Source organism: Gallus gallus, chromosome 5 (assembly GCF_016699485.2).
Source record: "Gallus gallus isolate bGalGal1 chromosome 5, bGalGal1.mat.broiler.GRCg7b, whole genome shotgun sequence".
NCBI classification, from domain to species: Eukaryota; Metazoa; Chordata; class Aves; order Galliformes; family Phasianidae; genus Gallus; species Gallus gallus.
This window is the reverse complement of record NC_052536.1, coordinates 26,483,923-26,510,091: the sequence shown is the minus strand read 5'-3', so window position 1 is coordinate 26,510,091 and position 26,169 is coordinate 26,483,923. Positions and strand designations below refer to the sequence as shown.

The 26,169-nt window shown below is 37.8% G+C and overlaps 1 protein-coding gene across 8 annotated transcripts in view; it reads left to right on the top strand.

The window, feature by feature from the left end:
* The window catches only part of SIPA1L1 (signal induced proliferation associated 1 like 1), a 190,298-nt gene that overhangs the window by 155,217 nt on the left and 8,912 nt on the right, over positions 1-26,169 (top strand). For 7 of the 8 annotated variants that reach the window (NM_001199690.3, XM_040700960.2, XM_046941712.1 and 4 more), the window contains 7 exons: positions 4,955-5,104; positions 9,903-10,027; positions 12,778-12,896; positions 15,349-15,788; positions 21,237-21,476; positions 22,516-22,681; positions 25,925-26,168. In NM_001199690.3, the coding sequence (NP_001186619.1) occupies positions 4,955-5,104; positions 9,903-10,027; positions 12,778-12,896; positions 15,349-15,788; positions 21,237-21,476; positions 22,516-22,681; positions 25,925-26,168 (1,484 nt within the window). The remainder of the gene's footprint in view (positions 1-4,954; positions 5,105-9,902; positions 10,028-12,777; positions 12,897-15,348; positions 15,789-21,236; positions 21,477-22,515; positions 22,682-25,924; position 26,169) is intronic. The other variant, XM_040700963.2, reaches the window with a different exon arrangement.

Here is a 26,169-nt window from a genome sequence, read left to right as displayed (position 1 = left end):
TATGTAAGGAAAGGTGATGAAATAGTCCTCGATGGTAATCTCTTCTTAATTAACTTATCATAAACTGAAATTAGTCTTAACTAAAACCTGACTCAAGAAACATTTGAAAAGTGTGAAAACAAGTGAGCAATGTATCCTATGGGACTTGTGTGTACCTCATAATGTGATTAAGTGCTGCACTGGATGAAAGCTTAAGGACTCTGAGTTGAAAACACATGAGCACAGTCAATATTTCAATAAATAAAGAACGAAATTATGACATGACTACAGTCAAGCAATGGCCACGAAATTCCACAATAGAGAAATATAGGAACAATATTCATCAAGAGTGGTTTAATTCTAACTGAGGACTATGAAGTACACTTTGGCCCTGAAACTTCATCCTTCTTCAAACAGTACTTGTTTGTAGTCAGTGGCAGTAACTGTGTAATAGTTTATAGGCTAATGCCTGCAGGCAGATTCTAGTTTAAATGGTTCCTGTATCATGTAAAAACCCTAATTTTCTGTTGATTAGCTTGTATCAGTAGCTTTTTTCCTAATACAAACAAGCAAGCCTCTGTGCTCATCTCACTACCTGTTGAATGAACATTGTCTAGCACATGCATTTCCTTCCTCATAGAGTTTAGTAATTTCAAGTTTTCATAACATCCTTCAAATTAAAATACAGGCTAATGTGTTTTCTAGTGACACTAGGACCTAGAATTGGATATAGCAGTGAAAAAGCAAAAGTTTGTTATAATTTTTATCTCTTCAGCCAGACTCTCATTCCAAAAACTTCTGAGAAGTGCCACATTGTCTGTGATCAAGAGTTGGTCTCTTGTTTGACAGTGGCCATTAGCGGAGACCAGGGAAAAGCATAAGAAATATTCCTGTGCTATTGGCATATCTGTAAATAAAGATGACTTTGTACCAGATCCAGCAGTCTCCTGGTTATCTGTAATTTAAGAACTTCCAGAGATGGGTGCATCTGTACTGTAGTTTAACAGCTGTGGGTGGTATCTGGGTGCCTTTACAGTTTACAGTTCTCCTATCCATACTTCTGTCTTGAGGAATGATGAATAATCTTTTTGTTTGCTTAATCCAACGTAATTCACATTTGGGCAGACAACAGGCAGAAATGATTTAAAAAAAAAAAAAACCAACAAAATAACATCTGCAGCCTGTTGAGTTTATCTTTGTACAGAAGCTATTCTGTACCTCCAGTCGCTTTATGGCCTCCCTTCATATCTTTCCTTGATGTATTACATCTTTTCTGAAATGCGATAATCAAATTGTAGAAAAATATTCATGAGGTGTGCATGTGTGCATGCAGTGTGGTGTGAGAAGGTACAATATGATGGCATGATTGTATTTTCTGTTTTATCTGGTCCCTTTCCAGACATGCTGATGTTCTTTTCTTTTCTTTTTTTTTCCTTTGTAAATAACTTGTTTTCCTTTTTAACCTGAGAGCAGTCCATGTTTTCAGAGAAATGTTGTGTGCTTCAGAACGATTAGGACTGTAAAGTCAAGTTCTTGGAAAGTAATTGTGCTAGAATTAAGATTTGCTGTCTGATTTTGTTCAAGCTCTTTATGTAACCATACTTCTTGATACTTTCCTTGATTAAATTACAAGAACTTATTTTAACAGAGAACATCTGCCTCATTCACTTCACACAGTTGAAGTGAAATTGAAGTAAAGCTCATTAAAGAACAGCAATTTAATATTTTTCCTCTTCATTACTCCATCCTTTATTTACTGGATAGTATTCAAATCCCACTGTAAAGATGCAATTATTAATTCCCCACTAAGCATTACAGTGGTGCTCATTACTGTAGTTTCTGAATTCTTCACACGTATTAATTAAACTGAATTTTCAAAACTCTTGTCTGAAAATAGATGTCTTTGGACCTCTTCAGATTAAGAACAAAGGTAAAGAGAGAAATTATGTTCTAATCATTTCTTATATCCTATTTTGAGTGTCTCAAATTTGGAAGTGTGCCTAGCATTGTTAATATTTTATGTATTCAAATTACAGCTTCAAATTAAAGCTTCAGCTTCTTTGGTAGGTTCTCGGCACAGAAGTAAATCAGGCCTCAGAATCAAATAAGGCCTTTGGGAAACTTGCAATTAGTGGCAATGAATGAAAAATTGTCTTTAACAAATACACCAGTGATCATACTGGAATGCTGCAGCAAGTGTAAGATAAGAGTTCAGTTTGTTAAGTCAGCACGGAAGCGCCTCTAATATAATGCCAGCCTTTCTCTTCTGTCAGCCTGCACCTCCTGCATGGCTGAGCTGTGCAGTTCTTGTAGAAGTTGTTCAAGGACAAAATACAGCCGTATGACTGAGAGGGGACCAGTGTATGATTTTATAATTAAAGAGTGGCTTAGGCCACAGACACAAAGCGTGCTAGGCTAACATTTTTCCTGTGATGTATATATTACATACGTATGCAAGCTAAAGACTTGAGAAAATTACAGCAAATGGCATGGAAATTAAATTATTAAGAGCAAGGTGGATGCTTTCAACATCTTTGTCATACTAAACATATATATGTCTATCCCACTCATTGTTTCCACAAAAGATGATTTTCTTCCCATACATAGCAAAACTCAACCAGTCCTTTCAGGATGAGGTGGGTCTCTTAGAGCTAAATCATGCGTGGTATAATCCCAATTCAATTGACTGTAATGTAATTGTATCTTTTTAATGCAGTGGACGCTTGGCCTACTTTTAAATTCACTTATGGAACTCATGCACTTAACCAGCTTGGAATTTCTTCTCAAATTTGTCTTTAGAAATAGATAATGGCCTCTTTTATTTTGCTTTAATTACAGATAAAAAACAGGCATAGAAGGTCTTAACTACAGGGCCATACTGCTAACAATACCCTTCTTGTCTTGGGAAGTAATTTTCATCACCAGATTTCGAATCAGCTTTAAAAGTCAATTTGAACAAGTTTACTTTCATGTTCTTTTGTCTTGTTTGCTTGTTTCGTGTAAAAGGAAAGTCTTTCCCTATTGATGTTTTTTAGCACTACTTTGGAGTATACTGGTAAAATGTATTTCCACTTTAAGTAAATAGGATGTCCTTCCTAATTGGCTGTTCCTTGGTGCTGTTCAGATCACATTTATAACAATTTTGTTTGTCCTCGAGATCTTTCAGCTTTGTAAATGAGTTACAACTCCATGACACAATTCTGAAATCCTGATGTTCTGTCTGAACATTGCTGTCACTTCTGGGTAAGGCACAGGGGGCAAAGAAAAGGCACAGCTGATTCTGAAGTAAAAATGTAATCATTTTTCAACAGAAAAAAACATTTTACAGAAATTATTGAAGTAAAGGGTTTCCTTGCCATTGATATTAAATTAAATGTGTGTGCTTATATTGAAAGCTATTGAAAGGACATATTTTTGTTGGCCAGACTGGTTTTTGTTTTTCTTTATTAAAGTGCCACTGGGAAAGTGAACCGCTTGGCGGCTCACTGCTCCCCAAACTTTCAACTTCTGAACTTTTTGCTTTACAATCAAATATTTCAGAAATGTTGCTCGATAAATGTGAAGTAAGATAAATTCCTTTCAGTAGACTAGAAGGTAATTAATTGCTTGAAGTGGTACTTGTGGTGGTCAGGAGTTGAGTCATTTATTTCTTGTTTGGGAAGGAGTTACTGTTAATGATTTCTACTTGGTGAAATTGCAGTCAGGAAGTTTGGTTCTTGACTGTCTCATTGCTTTTTCCCTTTTTAAGATTTAGTTTGCTGTTCTGTTGTGGGTTTTTTTTGTGTATTTCAGTATGCATATACCGGAATATACACACAAACACATAAGCTGGTGGTGTGGGTTTTTTTTAATTTATTTTCAGAAAAGTTTTTGAATTGCAAAAGTACTTACAGTACCACAGTGAGAGTGGGTGAGAATCTGTCACTTGTTTACACATACAGATTAAGTGGGTAGACTAAGATCTTGTGAATCTCTGGACCCAGTTTGTGTAATGAGACAGTTGGCTGTGTGTTTCTTTAGAGTTAATAAGCAGTTGTTAAGCAGTTCCTAATATATAAGTTGCAGGGGTTTTTTCCAAGTTAGAATGAGGAAAGATCTGCACTCAGAGTAGAATTTCTTGTTCATGGATGGCATAATTCAGTCGTCTTAGCTTGCTGCAGAAGTGCTAAATGACTGCAGTCACCACTGAGTGGAACAAAAAACTTAATGGCAGCACTGAATTCAGCTGGGGCTTGGGAAACAAAATGCACAAAGCAGGAAATGATCTAGAAAAGACTTCAACTGCAGAACAGGATATACAAGTAAATCATTATAAGCGTGCAGCTTCCAGCCCAAATGCATTTTAGCCAAGTTATTTGCTGCATTGTTTTTCCAATGGAAGACTTCATATAACTCTGGTCTGTGCTTTCAGTAATCTCTCATATTTTATACGAGAACATTAAGTTAGGGGGAATTTGAAGATATTTATAAGTAAGATTACATTATTAGACCTTGAACTTGAGCATGGACAAGTTTGGCAGCATAGGTGCATAAGCTTGATATTCTGAGTTTGCATAGACAACTTTAAATTCCAGGCAAGAGTTTGTTCTGAAAAGTAGAAATAAACCACTCTTCGGTGTTTGGGTGAGGAGCGTCATGCTTCATTATTCCTTACAATCAATCTGCAAAAGCAAATCAAGACTTAAGAAAATGTGATGCTTTCCTAGAGTGTACTGGGATTTCCTTACCCACACACACTTGCCTCTCTTCATTTGCTCCTCTACACCCACCTTTTGTTAGCTCATTTTCCTCAGTTTCCACAGGGAATAGGTTTACAGTGGGAACAGGTCTATTTTTTCAGCTGACACTTTCTACTGTCTCCCTGATGCCATGTTCTTCGCTGCTCTGACAGTTCTCATTAGAGAGTCCATCACACTTTGCGTTACACTACTGCTGTTTGAATTGCTGATGTGACCAATTCCTTTGCTCTGAACAGGTTGTCTCCTGGTTCTGATGTCTACGTGACGGTGTCGTCCATTGCATTAGCACGGTCACAACAGTGTCGCAATTCTCCAAGCAACTTATCAACCTCAAGTGAGACAGGCTCTGCTGGGAGCACATACAGACAAAAATCTATGCCAGAAGGGTAGGCACTAGAGTTCTTTCATATTTTTTTTTTAGGCAGTCTTTTGTCTCCGTTCCATTTGTTGTAATGTATGTTAAACCGAGGGAGTGCTTACACAGGCTCCTGCCAACTGTTCTTTAAACGCATTAAAGCATGTTTGTACTCAAATATAATTGTCATGCCTGTTGGAAGTCGCATTTTAAAATCCCTTGCTTCCGCCTTTTCCCTTCGTGCCCTAACCACTCTCTGTCATCCCAATCCACAACAGAGCTCAGGTTGAAAGCTCATGAAGGGACTTATATATCTCTCTAAAATCTAAATTAAAGGCACTGGTCTCATGTTGCAAATTACTTCCTTTCACAGATTTAGATTCTAAAAGAAAGTAAATAATAGGTTTGGGACTTTGCAGTCTATGCTAATAGTTGAAGCAATATAGTGGTGACTCCAAATGTGTGGGCGCAAAGGTGCTGAATAATACATAGCTAGAATTTTTTCTATGTGATTGTAGGTGCCTTATTTTAAGGCACTTTCATTCAACTTTCCAGAACTCTCCAAACTCCTGAGTGATCCAGTGTCAATGTAAGGGGCAATTTGCAGAGGAAGAAATTAAATCTGTATCATTTTCAGAGAACACCAAAAGAAGCAATAAGTCAAGCTTCTCTGAGCAGGGGGAAAAAAATAATTGGTAGTAAGAGAGCTATCTACCGTGTTCCAAATTACTTCCTGTTGAGAAGAGAAAGGACAATAGTGCTGATAGTTGACACTCCTGTGAAATCTTGAGTACATTGCTTGTCATTGTGTGTAATTAATTCTATTTTGCATCTTTTATAAAGTAGAATATCTTTTTATCTATTGAAAAAAAATCACATAATTAGCAAGATTAAATATCATATCTGGGAACTGCTTAGCGCAAGCTACTGTTCTTTTTATTTATTTCTTTAAGCACAAGCAACAATCTTTTGCCTGCTTAAGTGCCTATGAAGGAACAATATCCAGTATCAGCCCAGGGAATGCTTTTCACGGCGTGTATTTGAACAAGTGTTGCTCGTTGCTCCAGAGCCCTGAAGAACTGTCCTCCAAGTATTCTTCTTCTAGCCTGGTTTTAGTTTTTCAGAGGAAGTTATCTCTTCTCTGTTGCACTTGTACATGATGGATTTTATTTGTGAGACTGTTACTGTTCAGGCCATTATTTAAGTTCATGCTAAGGTCTTACTGATATTAGGAGATTTGCTCAAAACCCATTAATCTTTAAGCAAATGGAAACATGTACAGAGCTCTGCAGCTCAGAAGAGCACTTGAACTTTTTTCTATGCTGCATACTTCTGTCTCATTCATGCCAGCAGCAATTGTGTTGTCTTCAGTTCTGAAGAGCAGCTTGTACTCTCAGTATGTTGTCTGCTCTTTCCAACTACATCATTTGCTCTAAGAAGAATTGTTGCTGCCGTATGTCCATAGACCGTCACAACCATAACTGCTTGAATGGGAAGGGATTTTCATACTCTGTTTCCATTTTGAACTGGCCTCATAGCACACCAGCACTGTTCCTCAGCCCCTTTCCTTCTTTCAGGTTAACTATACACGGATGTTCAATGCAGCATCTTTGAGTATTTTGCAAGTTCAGCAAGGAGATGCATCCTGGAAACCTTGCATACACAATTTGTTTTTCCAGTTTTAATTTGGTCCAAGCGAACAACCATTTAATGGAATAATGAAAGAAGTATTTAATAAATGAACTTTGTTACTTAAAAAGATATCATTTATAAAACTCCAATGATGCGACTTGTCAGTTCTGTTCTTAAAGGAATGCTCTTTGCATCTCTTACTGTCCTTTTACACACAAATTATATTTACTCAAGACTTCCCAAATGTCATCTGCCAGGCTAAAGAGAAAGCATGAAAAATATCATTAAAAATGAAACTTTCCCTTGCCTCAGTAAGCAAAGGAGCATTTGTCACATTGCTAAGAAATTCATTACAGTTCCTTGTGCATCTTCTGTTGAAATGCATATGAGAGACTAGATTCCAGGCAGCCCTGCAGAGATGTCTGCTATACCAGATAGAGCTGGTCAGAGAGTAACCCATATATATTGTTAACTAGGGGGGAGGTAGTAGCGTTCAATTGTTGAGGTGTCAGAGTAAATACTTGGCTGAAGGGGCACCATGGCCTGAAAGTATTCTTCCTGATGTGAAGCTCCATGTAATCTGGGTATGCCAATCCCTGTGACTTCCCAGTGCAGGAAATCTCATCTACAGAATCTGTGTGTATGTTTCTTTCTCGATGCACGATATGACTGATATTGAACAGTTTGTGAGACTTAGAATGACTGGAAATGTGGGTGTAAATCCAACCTTTGTCAGACATAAGCAAGAGCAATAATTGCTGCCTCTTCTACGTTATTGATCCATATCCTGACTTAGATAGGGATATAAGCCAAAACTTAAGTGCCTTCAAGAATATCCAAACGGGTCTTGATGTAAGTTTGTTTCATATACTTCTGAGTTTACCTGAAGGTATGTACATGTCATAAATTATAGCAGAATGTAATGAAAATACTGAAATAATGAGTTTCTTCTAAAGACTGTATATTAAAAATGTGTATTTAAGCCATTTTCCAGTTCATTTAGTCCACCTTGATTTCTACTTAGTATTGAGATTCCTTGCTACACGCTGATGGGCTATATATTTAATCAGGATAGTATATAGCACCACCTGCACTTCTTACATCCACTTTTAAACAGCTCACTTCATGTCGTTGCATTTTTATTTATTCATTTATTAACATATCTTGCTTTTCAAGTAGTAGAGCAGTGGTTTTAATGAAATAAAACTAGCAATGTGATATTTTTCATTATCTCTAAAAATAGTTGAACATCATAGAGTGTACCAAGTGAAAAAGTAATTGTTCATATATATGAATGTATGGGCTTTAGGTAAGAGAACAATGTATGGGAAGTAAAACATGGATGCAGCGCAACTTGGTCAAACTAAGATTTCTTGGATTTGGGGCTTTTTCTTTTATATACTGATGTCCGGTTACTTCACAATGAAAACACACTGCCCACAAAATACTTTACAAGTCTTAATAGCTTGGAAAGTACCTGAGATCGGTGTTTAAAGTATATCAGCTTTTAAAGTACTGTCTTTAGGCTTTTTATGCATTTATTGAATTGGTATTGAATTCTTCATATTGAATTTAGTATTTGATTAAGTGAACTTCTAGCTATAGTGTGTGTGGAACTTGGATGGAGAAGGAAAAGCCTTACCCACATAATGCAATTTCAATTTAAAGTGCTTGTATTCAGAGAGCAGGTGTCCAGATGTTCTCGACCTTGCTTTTTTCAACAAATCATACAGTAGCTATGCCAAGAAAGATGAAAAAAGGGTTATGTTTGGCTAAAAAAATGGAAGACCCAAGTTCAAATGTTGACATTTTGGAGCTATGCTGGATGTACGTACATACGTTGTTCTGAATTATATAGTCTTTTATTATAGTCTTTCTCTGATGGATTCTTTTGAGTTAGTGAGTTGGAGAACTTTCAAATGGGATCACCACACTGACTTAGTTCTGATGATTTGGCAGATGTCATTTTTGTATTAGGGGTCATGCAGGCAGTCTGTAGCTACTAGTGTGAGTAGAAATCAACTTGGGATGTTTTATTTTCTGTGATTATGTTAGGCACTGACAGCTGGAGATAATATTTGATTTACAGAATATGTTGATTGGAATTCTTTTGGGTGTTACACTCTGCATGTAGTTCGTGTTGTTTTTTCTTCCTCTAGAGTATGTATAATTCTTTTCTAAAAAGAGAAAAACATTATTCTTGAAGTATTCTTAATGACTGACCTGCTAATTCAGAACCCAGCTATGCAATACAAAATTATAGCTGTCTTACAGACATTGTATATAATGTATGTATACTTTGGTCTCTCCTTTGATATGAGATTGTTTTCCTGGAGGTTACTTTTACCTTTCAAAAATCTATCTGACTAACAGGATTTTAAAGTCTCATCAAACCCACTTTTATTTTGCTCTGCATGCTTTCTTTCACAGCAATAGACATGTGTCCCTGCGTTATTGCTACTAGATTTAGTTTTTGCTAGACAACTCAAGCTACTTAATGATCCAAGAACTTCACATGAGAACTCATACCTCCCAGGCTTTGGGAGTCCTTAACCAATAGTCAGCTTTGTAACATCTAAAGTAAAATACTTTGCAGTATAATATTGCCCCAAATAGATCTGTGCTGTTTGAATCTGTGTGTGTGTCACTCAAGTGCAGCCATAATAGTCTTTTGCTTAGAACCAAAGAAAACAGCAGAATTGCCCCAAGGAATTTCTGATGTTAATTTGTACTAGATCCAGGGTAGCAATTTCTAATTTAAGGGGATCCATCCTTGAAACCCACTCCCAATAAATGCACCTCATTCCTCTATGTGACTTTTACCCAAACTTTCACATGTTACTTGTGGTCAGTTTTTGTAATAATTTAAATGCCTTGTCACCTGTCTGTGTAAACAAAGGCCTACAATGTTATTCCTGGATGGTTTGGATCTAGTTTTGACTTGTATATAACGTGTAACCAAATGTTCTTGATGAAAAATGCTCAATAAAATAATGTACGCTGTTTATCTTATGCATTAAAGGTACTAAATAGGCTCTGAGCACTGCCACAACAATTAAATGGAAGAGGAGTCGTGCTATGCATTACTATGGCCTGCGGTTTTACACTGACTTCTTATAAGTGCTCTTTTTTCCTGTATGTGAGATCTATGCATATTTAAAATCACTATCTGCTTTGTTTTTGGGGTGTTACAACAGGTTTGGAATTAGCCGTAGATCCCCTGCTTCCATTGACAGGCAGAGCACGCAATCAGATACGGGTGGTAGCGGCAAATCCACACCCAGCTGGCAAAGAAGTGAGGATAGTATCGCTGACCAGATGGGTAGGTAATTAATTCTTTTACAACGAGCAAGCCGTGCTAACCTCAAGGTGACTTTGGCAATACTTCTCTTCATGCAGAGGGAGAACCCTCTTAAGCACTCTGTCTTTGGAAGTTTAACCTTGTTCATCAGGATGAATAATTAGATCTTGAGCGTAGACGAGCTTCTGCAGTCTGTGTCCTTGAGACTTATGAATATCACCTGAGGAAGAACTCATTTCAGTTCTGCATTTGGCTGTGGGACTAAATCTACCTTAATGCTTTTACCTTGAAACACTGTGTCCTTTTAGAAGCGGTTGGGTAGGCGCACTTATTAATTTGCCTTGCTCTTGAGGACTTGGTTGACCTCACCTGCTCTCCCAAGTGACTTAACTTAGTTTAATTTTTGCTTAGTTTGTCTAACATGCTTGTGATGCTCCCTTTCAAATGGTGCTATATAAATGCAAATTGATTGTTTGATCATTGAAGCTATAAAAATACCATGTACAAAATGGGAAAAAAGAAATGCAATTAAAGTCTAAATAGTAAGGTAAATCTGTAGCTCGGTAATCGCCTTCCACCAGTGTATACATTTTCATTGCACTTGGCAATTAAACTGTCAGTTGAGAGAACATATTAACTGTATGAAACAGCTGGGTACTGAGGATTTGCACTGTTAAGCCTTCATTTGGAGTTTCTGCACATAGACCTTTTCCCAGCAGCAATGGCTTAGCTTGCATGGATACCAATGAGGTTGACACCAGTGAAATTGTTGTACTATCTTCAAAAAGCATTGATCCAACATGATGAACGTGGTCAAAATTGCTTGTTTTTTTTTCCTAACTTTGTTTTTTACCGTAGGTTAAACAATTCCATACTTTTTTCCATCCTTGTATATACAGATCATTGTGCTGCATCACAGTTCTTTATTTGTTTTATATAAATCAAGCTGTGATGAAAACAGAATAAAGTTCAGTGGATTTAGCAGGAGTTTGGTAAGGGAAACGTGATCTTCAGGTTCTGGAGATGCACTTTGTTCACATACCTTCACAACATCAGTGAGCTGTTCCTTATTATTGAAACCATCTGTCAGTCCCTCCCTCACAGCTCCCCCCATGCTTCTTCTCACTAAAAAGCTGTGATTATACAGATCTGCAGTTCTCATTTTGACAGAACAATTTTTAATCACATATGTTTTGATACTGTTGTGATGGTAACCACACATGTAAAACCGATTCTTTCCTCAGCATTACTTTTGCAGACCAGCAGTTGTGTGCTGATGCTGGCACCAAGAAGAGCTGCCAGCAAGGTCTGTTCTAAAATGTCAGGAGTCACCATATTAGCAAAATAAATAAATAAGGCCAGAAAGAGCAGGAAAAATTGTGTGGTAGATGAAATGGCTCCGACATTTGGCAGCGGCTGAGAGATGTGTGCTGACATATAATCCCTGTATTTTATCTCTTGTGGATTGTCCTGCATTCGTAGAGTGCCAGTTGGAAACCACATCTCTGACTGCAGACTTTATTGCCATTCTGAATCTAGGTGGAAGTTTGGTTTAATTCCAAATAAGCACATTTCCACTTGGGATAATCTGTATCAAGGTAAATAGGGCATTAGGTGCAGTGAACTCACGCTCACTCCTTCCTGCCCACTCTTAGCTACAGAAAATCTGTGTTCTTTGTGCACCAATACTGCTTGTTACTACTTGCCAGTGGAAATCAAGTTCTTTTTTTAAAACAGTAATTTTAAAAGCTAGTTATGTTGCAGATCAAGATGAACAGACCATAGCTCTATTCTGGAAAGCTTTAAAGAACTGCTAATAACAATGGCTGTTAAACACATACTCTATTTAAATGTGATATTTCTAGAAACACAAAGTATTGCACAAGCACAGGGCTAGAATATCATCTATACAAAAAGCTAAAAATAAGATTATTTTGAATTACTGTTCTTGGGCTCTGAGAAAGCAATTACAGGGCTTAAAGGGTCATCTGAACATCTTCTGGACCCCCCATAGTTATCTCCTAGGGAAAAAAAAAAAAGCCTAATTGGCAAAGGGCACTTCTGAAACTGTCTATATAAGTTGAGTAGTTTGATTTCAGTCCATTTTTTCCTAGGTTAGTAAGAATTCAATTCTTCTGAACATCTACGTAGCGTCCGCATTCACAACCATCAATTTTTACAGGAATATTGTGATTTCAACAGATTTTGCTATTTCTGCAGCTGGAAAATATTTACTTAGCTCACCTTAACTTTGACAGGAAATTCGTAGTAGTTCTGCTGGAGAAAAATGTGTGAATTTCAGCAGTCACTTTAGACTTTTGTTATTGTCCTGCCTTGCATAGAATAATACCATGTAACGAAATGCAATCTTCAGAAATTTCTTTTAATCCTATCCTCAGGCAACATACATAATGATGTACAATGCCAATACACTATGAATATGAATATTGGTCTGTTTTAATGTTCTGAAATATTGCTATTGGACAAGGAGGGTGTGGCACTGCTCAAGTTGTTTTAGAAAAAAAAAGCCAAGGTTTTGCATTTTTTCATGAAGTCTTGCTGATTTATGCCAGGCAAAAATGGGCCCTCAGTTTCTCGCCTATGCTTTGTCTCACGTATAGTTTTTATTTGGAATGAACTTCACTTTGGTTTTCCAAGTCTTTGGCTAATGGTACCTGTGGGAAAAATCGCAGTGTAAAATCGGAGTGCGCGTTTTCTTATTTCTTGTGCTGCATAAGCTTTTCAGTACATTGTTGTATGCTGTATTGCAGAACCAACGTGTCATCTCCCAGCAGTATCAAAAGTACTGCCATCCTTCAGAGAGAGTCCCAGTGGAAGACTGATGAGACAGGATCCTGTGGTTCACTTGTCTCCAAATAAGCAGGGTCATGTAAGTTATCCTGAAAAAGGAATTATTTAATATTCTGCTCTTGTTTCAAAAGCTCTTCATACCAAATGTATTGTTCAAAACTATGTTTAGAATGTCAGTTAAAGACAGATGGATGGAAAAGAAAAAGAATCTTCAAGCCCTGTTCTGTGTTAAACTTTGGAGGAAGCGATAAAGCAGATGTTACTTCCTGAACCTTGCAGAGGCTACCCAGGGTGTACTAAAATATTTATTAGTTAATAAAGTTTTGTTGACAGATGAACAGCACTTTCTTGTCTGTTATCTTGTGATAAGGAGAGGATTTATGGGAGTTTACAAAGCTATTCCTAGGCTTCACATGGGAGACATGAAGTTGACAAATACGCTGTGCGTTGCAAGACTCGGAAAGCTGTTGCAAGGCTCAGGAAGCTGCTTCTTTGAAACAGACTAGAAGTGTGCTTTTCTTTAAGTTTTCTTCACTCTCCTCATCTGCTGCAATGCCTTTCCATAACGAATCTTGCACACTGTTGGAGGAGTTCTTTTGAAAGGACCACTAGAATCTGGCTGAGAAGTCTCTTATTTATATTTAATTTCTAAATGGCAAATTCTACCTTTCTGTTTCAATAGTTAAATGTGCACTTTGTTTTGGAGACTGTCACTTCCTGATTCATATATGGAGAGACAGATTAACTGCAGTAATATTCATGAATTAGAAATCTCTTGAAAATTATTTAAGTCACTAGAACCAAAGAAAGAAAATACTCTTTAATCTGCTGTTCATTATGCCAGATGACTTGGTTGCTCGTCTTTATGATCAGCTAAAATACAGAGTTGTGCTGACTGATTACACTCACGGTATGAGTTGCATTTATTTAGCTCTTTCATTAGTTTTTATTTGCTTCTGCTTACCAGCATTCTTCTTTGAATGCAATTTGCAGTGTTTCTTTTAGGTTATTAATTCAGAAGAACGTGCCTTCATTATTTTAAACAAAACACCTGCCTTCCTATTCTTATGAGTTTTTATATTTAGATTCACTTGTTTTCCATGTGATGCGTTTGACCATATAATGATGTGATAGCTACCTCATTAGATTGTGTGTAAAATATAAATATACTGGATTTACTGATGCTTGCATTCTTCTTGTTTAGTCTTTGTTATTGTAAATCTTTATTATGTAGACAGATGGATGAAGGGAGTGATACAGTTACTAATGTAGAGCAGTAACATTAATTGGAGATAACTAGATCAACTTAACATTCATCCTGTTTTTCTGTCAGTTCTTGGTATAGTATAATAAGCAATGTGGATACAGAAATTTCCTCCTCTGGGTATCAATCCATTCTCTATTTTCCCTCTTTTCCAGTGAGAGTAGAAACAGTATCTAATCTTTGATATTTGATCTGCCCATTTCTCTTTGGTAAAATTCTGCAAGTAGGCAAAATAGAAAGGGTGGTTCTAAATGTCCTTTCTGTCCCTTCCATTGTTTCGGGGGCATTTCATCACCAAACAAGTCCATTTCATAATGGAAAAACAGGTTTTTCAGTTCTGGTTATTTAGATGATCAGAACTTAGATCTGTTTGTTTAATGGGAAATAAAATTAAGGAATTCAGCGGGATATAAATACTTGAAAGGTGAGCTACTGAGAGGAGATGAGTATAGCAAGAAATCCTTTCTGTAACGGGATATTCCACAGATGCCCACTATGGAATTGAAGGCATTCACTTTCTTCATAACAGCTGGTTGTAACCAAGGACAGAACACACAACCCAGCCAGAAACTGCCATGTCCAGATAGGACAATTTCAAAGCATTGCACCAAAGCTGCTTTTCTTGCAATTCTGCCTTTTGGAAAACAACTTACAAATAGTTGAATGGCATTTCAGTGGTCCTTTGCAAAGGATGGTCCTGCTGAGGAGGAAATAGACGTACCTACTGCAAAGGGGTTGGAAGACCAATGGTTATTTTTCCCTGCCTTAGCCTTCTGTTATGCAATTGTATTGTTGAAATACAATAACAATCTGTGGATTGGTTATGTATCATGTTCTAAAACATTAGACTTTTAGAATTAGAATATATTTAGTTATAGTAGAGTAGTTAGAAAACAAGTCAAAGTCTCTACACAGCTCTGTCAGTTTCATTGGTTGGGCCTGAGTAGAATTATAGTTGAAAGAAAACAATGTGAAGTATTTTATGACAAAATTACAAACTACTCTGGTTTTCCCTGCATTGCTGAAACGTGGCTTCCACGTCCCTGTGAAAGCATCTTATGTGCTCTAAGAACAGAGCACATAATACTCATTGTGTTAGAATGAATGTTTAGAGTTCGTCTCCTGATTGTATCTGTCCAGTACCTGAAGGTAGAGGAATTTCTACTGTACAGTGGGGACTTTAACCCTTTACAACTCTTCTTCCATTGCTGTAATTATGAAGTAAACCTACTTATTTGGGATTTTTTTATTGTTGTTTCTTCTGTAGTCTGACAGCCACTACTCCAGCCATTCCAGCAGCAATACTCTCTCCAGCAATGCCTCCAGTGCTCACAGTGATGAGAAGTGGTATGACAGTGGAGAGCGCACTGAAGCAGAGCTGAACAGCTACAACTATCTTCAGGGGACTTCGGCTGATAGCGGCATAGATACCACTTCCTATGGACCTAGCCATGGCAGCACTGCTTCTCTGGGAGCAGCAACATCTCCTCGAACGGGGCTAACGAAGGAAAAAGTGACACCACTGTGGCACAGCTCCAGTGAAGTGGTCTCCATTGCAGACAGGACATTAGAAAAAGAGAGCCACATAGACCGAAAAGCTGAGTCTTCACTGAGTCTGGATATTCACAGCAAGAGTCAACCAGCCTCCAATCCTCTAACGAGGGAGAACAGTGCTTATAGTCTTAGTGATGCCGTCTCACATACAAGGTAATTTTCACTTCTTATGAGATTGACACCTCCACATTCATTTTCGCGTTCTCATTCACTAGCCTGATAAAAGTGAGAAGCAGTTGTTTAAGTTGAGGCTTCTATTTGACCAGTCTAATGACCAGTGTTTTGAGAGATCTTACTGTGCAGAATGCTTACAAATTAAGACCATTTTTAGTCTTAGTGTCTGCTGCTTCATCTAACACTAAGAAATATCTTTGACAACATATTCCATACTACTGCTATTAAACAAGACAGACAAGTACCTGATGTGTTTGTAAGAAATATTTTGCAAGATCTGCAGTTGGTATACAAATTAGATGAAATTAGATCATAATGCACAATTTATTCTGAGTGTCTTTTTTAGTCTTGCAAGTATGTGTTTCAGATGTCTTCTACTTTTTTTTATAAATCTTTTTGTTTAGAGTTCTGCTTGTAGTCATTATAATCAGTAATACTGAGAGCAAGTTGCTTGAGAGTGCTGGCATATAGATTTTGATTTCATTCTGAAGCAAGATGCAAGTATGACATGTTACTGTCACATTCCCTCTTTCCATTAGTTTTGCAATTTTTAAAATTGGATATACCAAGTACAGGTGTAAAGCTCCCAAACACCTTAGATGGAAGATACCCACTTTACAAGTTCATTTGAGCTGCTAGAGGCAGACACTATTTTAGACTATTTTTCTAACCCATTTCCAAAAAAAATTTAGTGCACATTTTCATAAATACTTGGTGTTGTACAAAAAGGAAGAGACAGCTTTTTTTTTTTAGAGAAGTGTACGATCATAAAAATCTGTTGCTTTTACAGAGACTGACTATTGCATTTTGATTCTTAAGGACGGAAGCTTGAAGCATTTTTGCTGTTTGTTTTGAGCAAAGCTACATTTAGACAAGGGTAGATGTTTATCAGACAGTTCAATAGTTCCTCATATAATAGCTACAAATTGAGGTTGTCACAGAGACTGCAGTGTAATGAACTGTCTCCATGTACTTTGTCAGGGTGATTCTTACTAGTTAGCTATTTATGGTGGTCCCACTCTGGTTTTCTGTCTCTTTCTGGTGGACTGTTTTTGGCAGTAAAGCTCACCGTATTCCATCCAAGTCCTTGAGACAGGTGTTTCCAATAGCTACCCATGCATGAAGGACTTGAGCAAATCTTTAGAAAGCACCATGGAAGGCAATTTACATAGAATTTAGGCAACCTTACCACTTGCCCCTTTCTTGGAAGTAAAAATCTGTGGTGGTTATCTACAGTGTTATAAATTTTAAGACATGCGTGTTTATATGTATTTCTTCTTGATGTTCATTAGAATTTATCAAATGCCCTGCAGTGCTTGTCTGAATGTAACTAGCAGCAGCATTAAGCATGTCTTCACTCTTCCAGCCCTTACCTTTATCTCCTCAAAACACGGTATTTTCTCTGGTTGACTTAGTTTAATCTAATTGGTGTTTCTGCAGTGACACTGAAGTGGTCTTCTACGTATTGTTTTTCAGGCTAAATAAAATGGCATTTCTTGTTCATTTAAAGATCGGCAGCTCTTCACAAAGAAGAGAGGTTGTAGCAATTTGTAGAGTACGTGGGACTTGATACCCATGCTGCAAGCACTGCATCCATATTGTTTATTCTGGTGGAGACAAGGACAGACTGACGTGAAGATGAGAAAATGTTTGATGCCTTACAATAAAACAAAGGCACAGTCTGGACTGACTAGCTTCTGTTTGTTTCTCATGGTGATGGTTGATGGTGATGGTTGATGGATTCTCAGTTGATGGTTACACACTGAACAGCAGTGCTGACCTGAGGAGACCCTGGTCCAGCTGTTAGCTGGCTGACCTGGGCGGATGGGCAGCAAGGGCATGACAGAGAGCAGGCAGGGGCTTGTTAACCTGGCACTTCTAAGTGTAGCCACTGCTGCCTGCTTCAAGGAGAAGGAGAGTGAAGGATGATCCTGAGAAAGCTGCTTTTGGTGAAAAATGAACAGCTTAATTGTTGTGGCTCTCTGTCAGTTTCTGAACTGTTATCCTTTGCTGCTTCTCACGCTTTACCTTTTGCCTCGTTCATGCCAGAACACCTGTGACATCTTTAGAGTTGGGTTTCTGAGCAAGAAGAAAAGGAATTTGGCCCTGAAAAGAACTCAGTGACAAAAGAAAAGAAAATAGCCACAAATTAGAGTGTTTGTGTCTATAGAAGACAGGAGCAACAGTTAGTGTTATGATCGTTTGGTGGTACGTAAAAGAACTTGTACCTGAGAATTGGCTGCAAAATGTAAATTATAGTGATTAACTTTTACAGCAGAGCTTTTGGCTGGGTTGTTACTTCTCCACCCCCATTCTCAAACTCCTTCCTGATGATTGTGCAGATTTCTCATAGCATCTCAGGAGAACTGCATTATGTAAGCCAGTAATTATACAGAATCATTATAGCTGAATGACATTAAATGAAGCCATATGTGCTGATGGCATTAATTCCCTGGGGAAAAATAAATAAATCAAACTTTCATTTCCACCTAAACTGTGTGGTTTGTCACGTCCCTTTTAGCAAAACTAAAATTATGGATATTTCTTATCCAATATATTTTAATTACAATATTTTTAATATGCTTAATCCAAAATGATTAAAGAATATTTAACTTTCATGAAAGACTTAACTGAAATTGTTGCAGATTGTCATGCGATATCTGAAATTTTCCCTAACTTAATCCTTCCTGTCTCAGTACTCCAGTTGGGAAGTGAGGGACCACCGGTGGCAAAAGGCTCTCTTCTCTCTGTCCTGGGACCGAGGACTGAATTCCTTCCAGATCTAAGCAAGCTGATACAGCTGTCTGTTACAGTATTCATGCTTCCTGCTGTCAAGCACTATATAACTCATCATCACTACCATAGAGCTTCAGCTCCAATTTATTCTAGGATTTATCTAAAGCCTTTTTTTTGCTCTCCAAAAATGCTCACAGTTGGCAAGTGTATCTCTTTCTGTCAGTATGCTATTGACTTGCCTTTGTTTACATGTATGAAGAAATCTTCAGGCATTTTCACGGTTCTGCATATAGTTCCTGAAGCTGCATATCCTCCCAAAATATTATATTGTAAAACCACAGCTCAGAATATTCTACTCACTTTAAAGAAAAGTATATTAAAAACCATATGTTAATTTTCTTGCTCATCCAGCAGACTGCTCTTTGTCATGTATTATACATGACACGTATAATAATAAATATTTAACCAGTGGTACTTATGATATACAGTATTTCTATATGGTATGATGTATAATAAAATATAATTATTAAATATGTGCACATTTTAGATATACATTTCATGTGGAATATATTGAATATCATTTTTTGCCTTCTTTGCATAGCAGTAATAAGGGTCAGTACTACCAACTTATTATTATTAATTTTTATCAATATTTTTGTCCTCACAAATAACACTTCCTTGAGATTGACCCAGTAAGATTAAAGTATTTTCAAGTGAGATCAGAACTTTTTTCCTATGCTGAGGCAAAAGACTTCACCAATTCTTGGATGTCTTTAGAAGGGGACAAGCATGAAAAATTAAAAAAACAAACAAACAAAAAAAAACCCACCTTTTTTCTTTAAAGATGTACATCTTCCACAAATCTTGCTGTCTCAATTTTGCAGTGGTGATGCCTCACAGATGGGCTGTTATGCTCAGCATATGTAGGAGTTCTCTTTTCAGTATTGAAAACAGAAAAGAGAAGGAGGAATGAAGAGAAACTTACTGCCTCTCCCTCTACCTCCTATTTTTCCCTGTTTTCTTGCTATAAATTGTTTACTTACATGTGTTATATAAATAAAGGCCATGGTGTGCAGCAACCAAATATATGGGATTGGTGGACAAAAATCTCTTTTCCTTTGCTTTCCTAATCTGCCATTTTTTGTAAAGGTATTTCAAAGGTGAGGGGAAAAAATGAAAATAAAATCTGTATCATTACCATCTGATTTGTGTACGTTTGAGGAGGTGCATCTCCCCTCTAGTATGGCTGCACTTCAATCCTCATGCACACTAGGTGGGAGTGTGGGCAGCAGCAGGCAGTGCTGCTTGAGGAGGGAAGCCTACTGTCACCGCTTGCTAAATCCACATTCCTTAGCTGTTGGGACTTCACTTCAGCCATCTGAAGGTGAAAGGTATAGTTGAAAGTGACTTCAGATGCCATCTGTTGTCAGTAGAGAGGAAAAACTGGGAAGCATGATTCTCCCTGACTGAGACACCTGATTGAAGGTGAGGAGAATCACCTGCAAGGGTATTTCCCTCTCCATTGGCTACAGTAGGAGCCAGGCAATTGGCATAGATCAGGTAACCTATTTCTGTAAGGTTGAATGCAAGTGAGATTATTTTTCCAGGTAGCAACATAAATTTAACTTCAAATATTTTCTCTGTTTCATTAACTGACAGAGCCATGAGAGTGGATTGTTTTATCACGATACGAAAACAGCACTGAAGAATCTTCTATTAAGCTAAGAATGAGGAGATAGTTCAGTGACTTTGCTCAGCCTCCCAGCTAACGTTTTATTTCTCAGTCAGAAACTGTTCTTTACCACAGGGCCATCTGTTTCAGATTCCTTCCTTGCAGTGTTGGATACAGGGATGAAAATGTGACAAAGTTGTGGGGAGAACTGATGGAAAACTGGTTTCTACGCCCTTAATGCTATTTCAGTACTAAGGCTGTATACAAAGCTTTGCTCTATCACTAGAAATGCTTGACCTTTTGAGGTTGTTAAAGTAAATATTGTCTGAAGCACTGGTGCTCCTGATATTGTGCAAATTGCATGAGGTTTTAATATCATCAAATCTGAAGAATAGCTCCTATTTAAAGCCCATCACCACCATCACCTTCTTCCAGTGATAAGTTGCAGTTAGTCACCCTGACTCTTCTGGCTAGACAAACTGTGGCATATGCCAACTCAGCAATTTTGCTAAGTCTCTCTCTTTTTTTTGTTTTGCAAACACTAATGGCTTTTCAGGCAAATCCAGGAAGATCTCTTTTGAAAGATAGATGGGTCTCTTCTATGGCTTATTGTGGAGTCTCAGAGGGGGACATTCCCTGTTGCTTAACTTCTTTAACAATATATTTTGTTCCACGGCCAGGAATTCCAGCAAGACGTTGGACTTGGGTTCTTTTCTCAAATTCAGTTACAGTCTCATGTATTACTTTAAAGCTGCTAATCACAACGAACCTTAGGTTTCCTATTTGTAAAGGAGGGAGAGGGGAAGCTTGATATGTTGTGTCCGTAGAGGTAACAAAACTTTTTGTGACTGTATGAGATGTTTTCATTAAAACATTGGTAGAAGACCCTTAAGAAGGCTGAACCAGTTTTTCTTCTTTACTTACTATGGATAAGTGCAATATCACATGCTCCGAATTTTTCTTTACAAATGCATATATGCACATTAGAGGCAAATTTCGTCTTTATGTTTCTCTCCCAGTACCATGAGCTCGCGACACTCTGCCAGCCCGGTTGTTTTCACCAGTGCCAGAAGCTCACCTAAAGAAGAGCTTCATTCTGCTACTTCTCCCCAGCTCGCACCTTCTTTCTCCTCCTCCTCTTCCTCCTCATCTGGTCCTAGGACTTTCTACCCACGCCAGGGTGCTACTAGCAAGTATCTGATCGGATGGAAGAAGCCCGAAGGGACAATAAACTCAGTGGGGTTTATGGATACAAGAAAGTAAGAATGATTTTTAGTTCTCTTCTTTGGTTATTGGCTTTAATTGTATGGAAGCATTAAAATCTGTGACATTTCTCTGTATAAAAAAGCTCAAGGCTATCTAATAGAATGCTTATTCTACAGTAGAACTTAGTCTCATAATGAGTTTTGCAGCTGGGCTTAAATATTTGATAGTCAGCTAATCTTATTCCCTGATAACATGCTTTTAAAAAATATTATTTTTGTGGCATGGTATGGATTTCACTTCTATTAAAGCTTATCTTTCCTTGGGACTTCTTAAAGGAGACTCAAAATGTTATTTCAGCAAATATTAAAAATCTTCTTAAGGTAGAGGCTGAGTTCCTTCTTAAGCCTCTCACTCATGTAGTAGTAGTACTGTGCACAGTATGTATTAGCTCTGTGGCTCTCCATGTTGGCTTGTCTAGGCTGCTCCCAGCATCCTGTCTAACTGGCTTAAAGGAGTGTTACAATATTCAGCCAACTCTTTTGGAACAGAAATAGAGAAAAAACTTTGTAGTGAAAATACTGTTTCTATAAGTCTGATGTGGCCTTGAAAGCATGTGATTTGGAAAGCCCATTTCAAAATAATTTGTTTATCCTTTTTTGACTTCTACTGAGTCAGTGCAGAATTCCAAGCTGATGCCAGTAACTGATCATCAAAAGAAGATGGAACATTGTGAAAGCTTCAGTAAAAGGAGAGAGAGAAAAGTTTAGAGGAACTTGCTGATATGTTGCTCTTGCACTGATTTAAGAAATATATTCTTTTTAATTTTGTGCAGAATATGGATTATTTTAGCAGGTTTGGTCCCTTATTGAGAAAATGTATCACAATAATCTCAACATATGTCAGTAATTGATTGCTTCAACAGGTATTCATTAAGATGAGGCTCTGCTGTATTAGGGAAACTCCTTTCCTCTTTCATGCCCTCTACCTATGCTCTTTCTTTTAAAATTGCGAGGATGCTATGATTCTTGTTTCATGCACGCCTCCTGCCCCACGGCTTTGAGACCTGAATGTGTCTGCTCCATTTCATTTAAGACGTCACCAGAGTGATGGCAACGAGATGGCCCACCCTCGGCTGCGTGCCTCAGCGAGAGATCTGCGAGCATCACCAAAACGAGCATCGAAGTCCACAGTTGAAGAAGACCTGAAGAAACTGATAGATCTTGATAGTCCAACACCTGAATCCCAAAAGAATTTTAAGGTATGTTGCAGAGTCTGGATATCTGTTGTCGCAGCTGAGTGAAATGAGAATACCTTGAGAGCAATGCACACATCCTATTTTGATCCAAGTCATAGTTCTCTTGACACAAAACAGAAATGTGTAAAGCTGTACTTCAGAGGAATTTGATGAGGAAATTCATCACTTCCTGGACACATCACTGATACAGCAAAAAGTGTCACAGTTTGGAAATGGATGAAGGCTGTGAAGCTCTCAAATGTCTGTGTAGAAAATGCTGAGTGCTCTCAAAGCAACAGAAACTGAAGTGTTCATTTTTGCCGAGCTTACTCAGTACTTTGCATTATTGGCCTCTGAGTTTCTCAGATAGGATCTCTCCCATTCTCACCCATAATAAGAAAATGAAACGCAAGACGTTGTCTGAATTATCATCGACAGAAAGCCATCTGTTTGTCACAGACTGTTCTGTGAGAGGAAAACATTTAGGGAATAGTTGCATTCTTCCAGTCACTGCAGTATTATTTCAACTGTGTGTTTAATTGCAAAGAACATTTAGGACTGCTAGCATATCAGAAATCTTGTAATGTTGTCTTGTGTATTTGAATTGCTCTTCTTTGATTGCAGCACTAAACTGTGACTTGTTGACAGTACTGAAACTCCTTACAATACGTGTGCTTTCATTAAGAAGGACCAAGAATGCTTCCTAAACTTAAATATTTATATAGGATAGTTGTGTAAACATTTCCTGAGGTGCTTGGTATCTGTGTATAATAATCATAAAGTGTATATATTTGTTTTAAGAATCCATCATTTTGAAGAGAATGTCTTGATTTCTACAGTTTGTATGTACAGTCAGTACATCACAGCTCACTTTCCACCTACCCCAGATGGTTTCCACAGCAACTCTGCAGAAGAGAGAGCTTGCTCCTTCTTTCTCTGCTAGCAAAAGCCCAAAATGGCTTAGTAAAACTTACAAGTTCTAGGTTCCATAGGCATAGAATTTCAGATGCTACATTTGGGGCGGGATAGATGAAGTCAAGGTTAAGATAACTTTCTCTTAGATTTCTGGTAGTTCTACGTGAGCCACAGGCAAGCAAAAACATCCCCTGTTAATCATTTTTGAGCAAGCTGATTGTTGTCATTCCAAGAAATTCCCTTCTGTTCAAAGAAATGACCTGAAGACTATAAAAAGTGTGTACATTCCACAGTTTATTTTTTTGCTTTGGGTTGAGTGAATCCATTCTTACCTTAATTTTAATTTCTTCATGACAGTAACCAATATGTTAACTGAGGTTATGCTTTTGATAGATTTCAGCAAATTACCAACACTATCAAACCAATAAATTAAATCTTCTGCATTTTAAAAGTAACTGTCGTTTCTGCCCACTGCAGGATTTGTATTTCATCTTACAAAAAAATTGTTGCTCTGACTACATGAAAAAATGTTTGACAGTTGGAGGGGAAAAAAAAAGAAAAAAAAAAAGGAAAAGTATGATAATGCCTCTCATGTGTTCACTGCACGAAGACTAAAAAGCTCCCTCCTTTCTGCTGACTGCTTTGTATTCTAGTAGAATTTGTTCTAGGCTATGATTTTAGGTTGTTTTACTATCTACTCAGTCTTTCTCAACTCCTTACCTACTCCTAATGCATTGTCTTCTCAGATAAGTCTCTGTTCTTTTTCCTCTATCCTAACCTTAAGGTCTGGTATTAATTGGTGGTTCCAGCTCCTAATTCTCTGGTGGAATTTGAATTCCTTAGCACTATGTTAACTATAGGACCCTCAAGTAAAGTGTATGACTTAACAGCTCTCTCTATTCATTTGGCACTTTAGTGCAAATGCTGGGAGCTTTTAGCAGATCATAATGTGCACCTGCTGATTGAGCTTTTAAATTGCAGACAAAAAAAGCAGCTTGACCCTCAGCATAATGCAGTGACAGCTGTGTACCAGATGTTGTCATTTTTGTAGCATTAACTGTATATGCAAGGGTTGTAATGTTGTGGCCATCACTAAAGGAGGCTGTGCAGAAGGGAGAGGTTTACGTAACAAAGCTGGCATGGGACGTGACTTCTTTCCTTTCTTGTCTTTCACAATAGCAAGTTTTTGAAAGTAATCTTAGTTGTTCTGATCCTTAATCCACAAAAAGCAAAACCTGCAGCAGACTTCTGATATTAAGATTTGGAATGTTTTGACAGAAAAAAATCTGGCACGTAGTTTTTCACTGTACGGTACCAATAGTCCTTTCTCCATGTTCTTCTCCCACCTTGTAGTGTGGGTTTTTGATCACAGGAATAGAGTACCGTCTGTTTAACATTTTTTTCCCCTTTTTCTGAGGAGAGAACTGTTTTTCTGTGCAGATGAGTAATGCTTTGTAATGTTTAATCACACTTTCCAGAAATTGAATTCTTTCCCGTCTTGTTCAAACATGTTTACAGAGCAGATGAGGGTGGCAAGGTCTTTTTCTCGGGTTGCCATCTCTCCATGAAAGCCTTTGGACCAGATTTCAACCAAACCATAAAAAATGTTGTGTCTCAGAGGTGGTTATACTGCCATGGGTTTCACGAACGTTTGTGGCTGGTAGCGTAGAAAATTGGCGTCTGGACTGGTGGGAATGGTATGCATTGTTTGAAAGCAGCTTACTACCACTGGCCAGTGAGCATGTAGTTCCAGACTGACCGCAGCATTGCTTCCCTGTGTGCCAAGCTTAGTGGAAGCTGGGATTATGAAGGGGGTGAGACACAAGTTCTCTCGTGGGACGACTCATTTAATTTTCTTTCAAGTAATTCTAAAGAACTGAAGTGCTAGTGTTGTTCCTGGTTGTTCAATAAGATGAGACTTTCAGTTAGTCAGTGTTTGCTGGTGCTCTGCGTACAGGAAGGCAGCCTACCCAGGTACGAGAAGAGCTCTTTTATGCAGCATTTGGTTTGTTTCTGCAAATATAATCTTTGCTACATGAGAGCTCTAGAATTCATGAGGGAGGCTGAGATTTACTCCTTAGTCAAATCTGGAAGAATACTTAAAAGCAGAATTGTAAGACAAGACTGAAAAAGACCTAATTTGCTATCTAGCTACAGTCTCCCTCAAAGCAGATGCCTTTATTTTTCCCTTCCACTTTGGGGAAAAAAAAACAAAACAAAACAAAACTATGCTAACATTTGCTTTCTCATTAAAATAAAAAGTCTTAAGAAATCATTTTATGCATTTCAAAAGTTTCTATATTGATTTTTTTATTTCTTTGTATTTCTTCTTTTTGTTTTATGAATGTATAGTCACACACTCTGTCCTGTCAGTCTCCCTTTCCCAGCACTCCTACCACAAGGCGTGCCTTGCAAAGGACTTTATCAGATGAGAGTATTTACAGTGGTCAAAGAGACCACTTCTTCGCCTCGCGGGCCTCACTCTTGGACCAAGCCATGCCAAATGATGTCCTGTTCACCAGCACATACCCTTCTCTCCCAAAATCGCTGCCATTACGGAGACCATCATATACTTTGGGAATGAAATCACTACATGG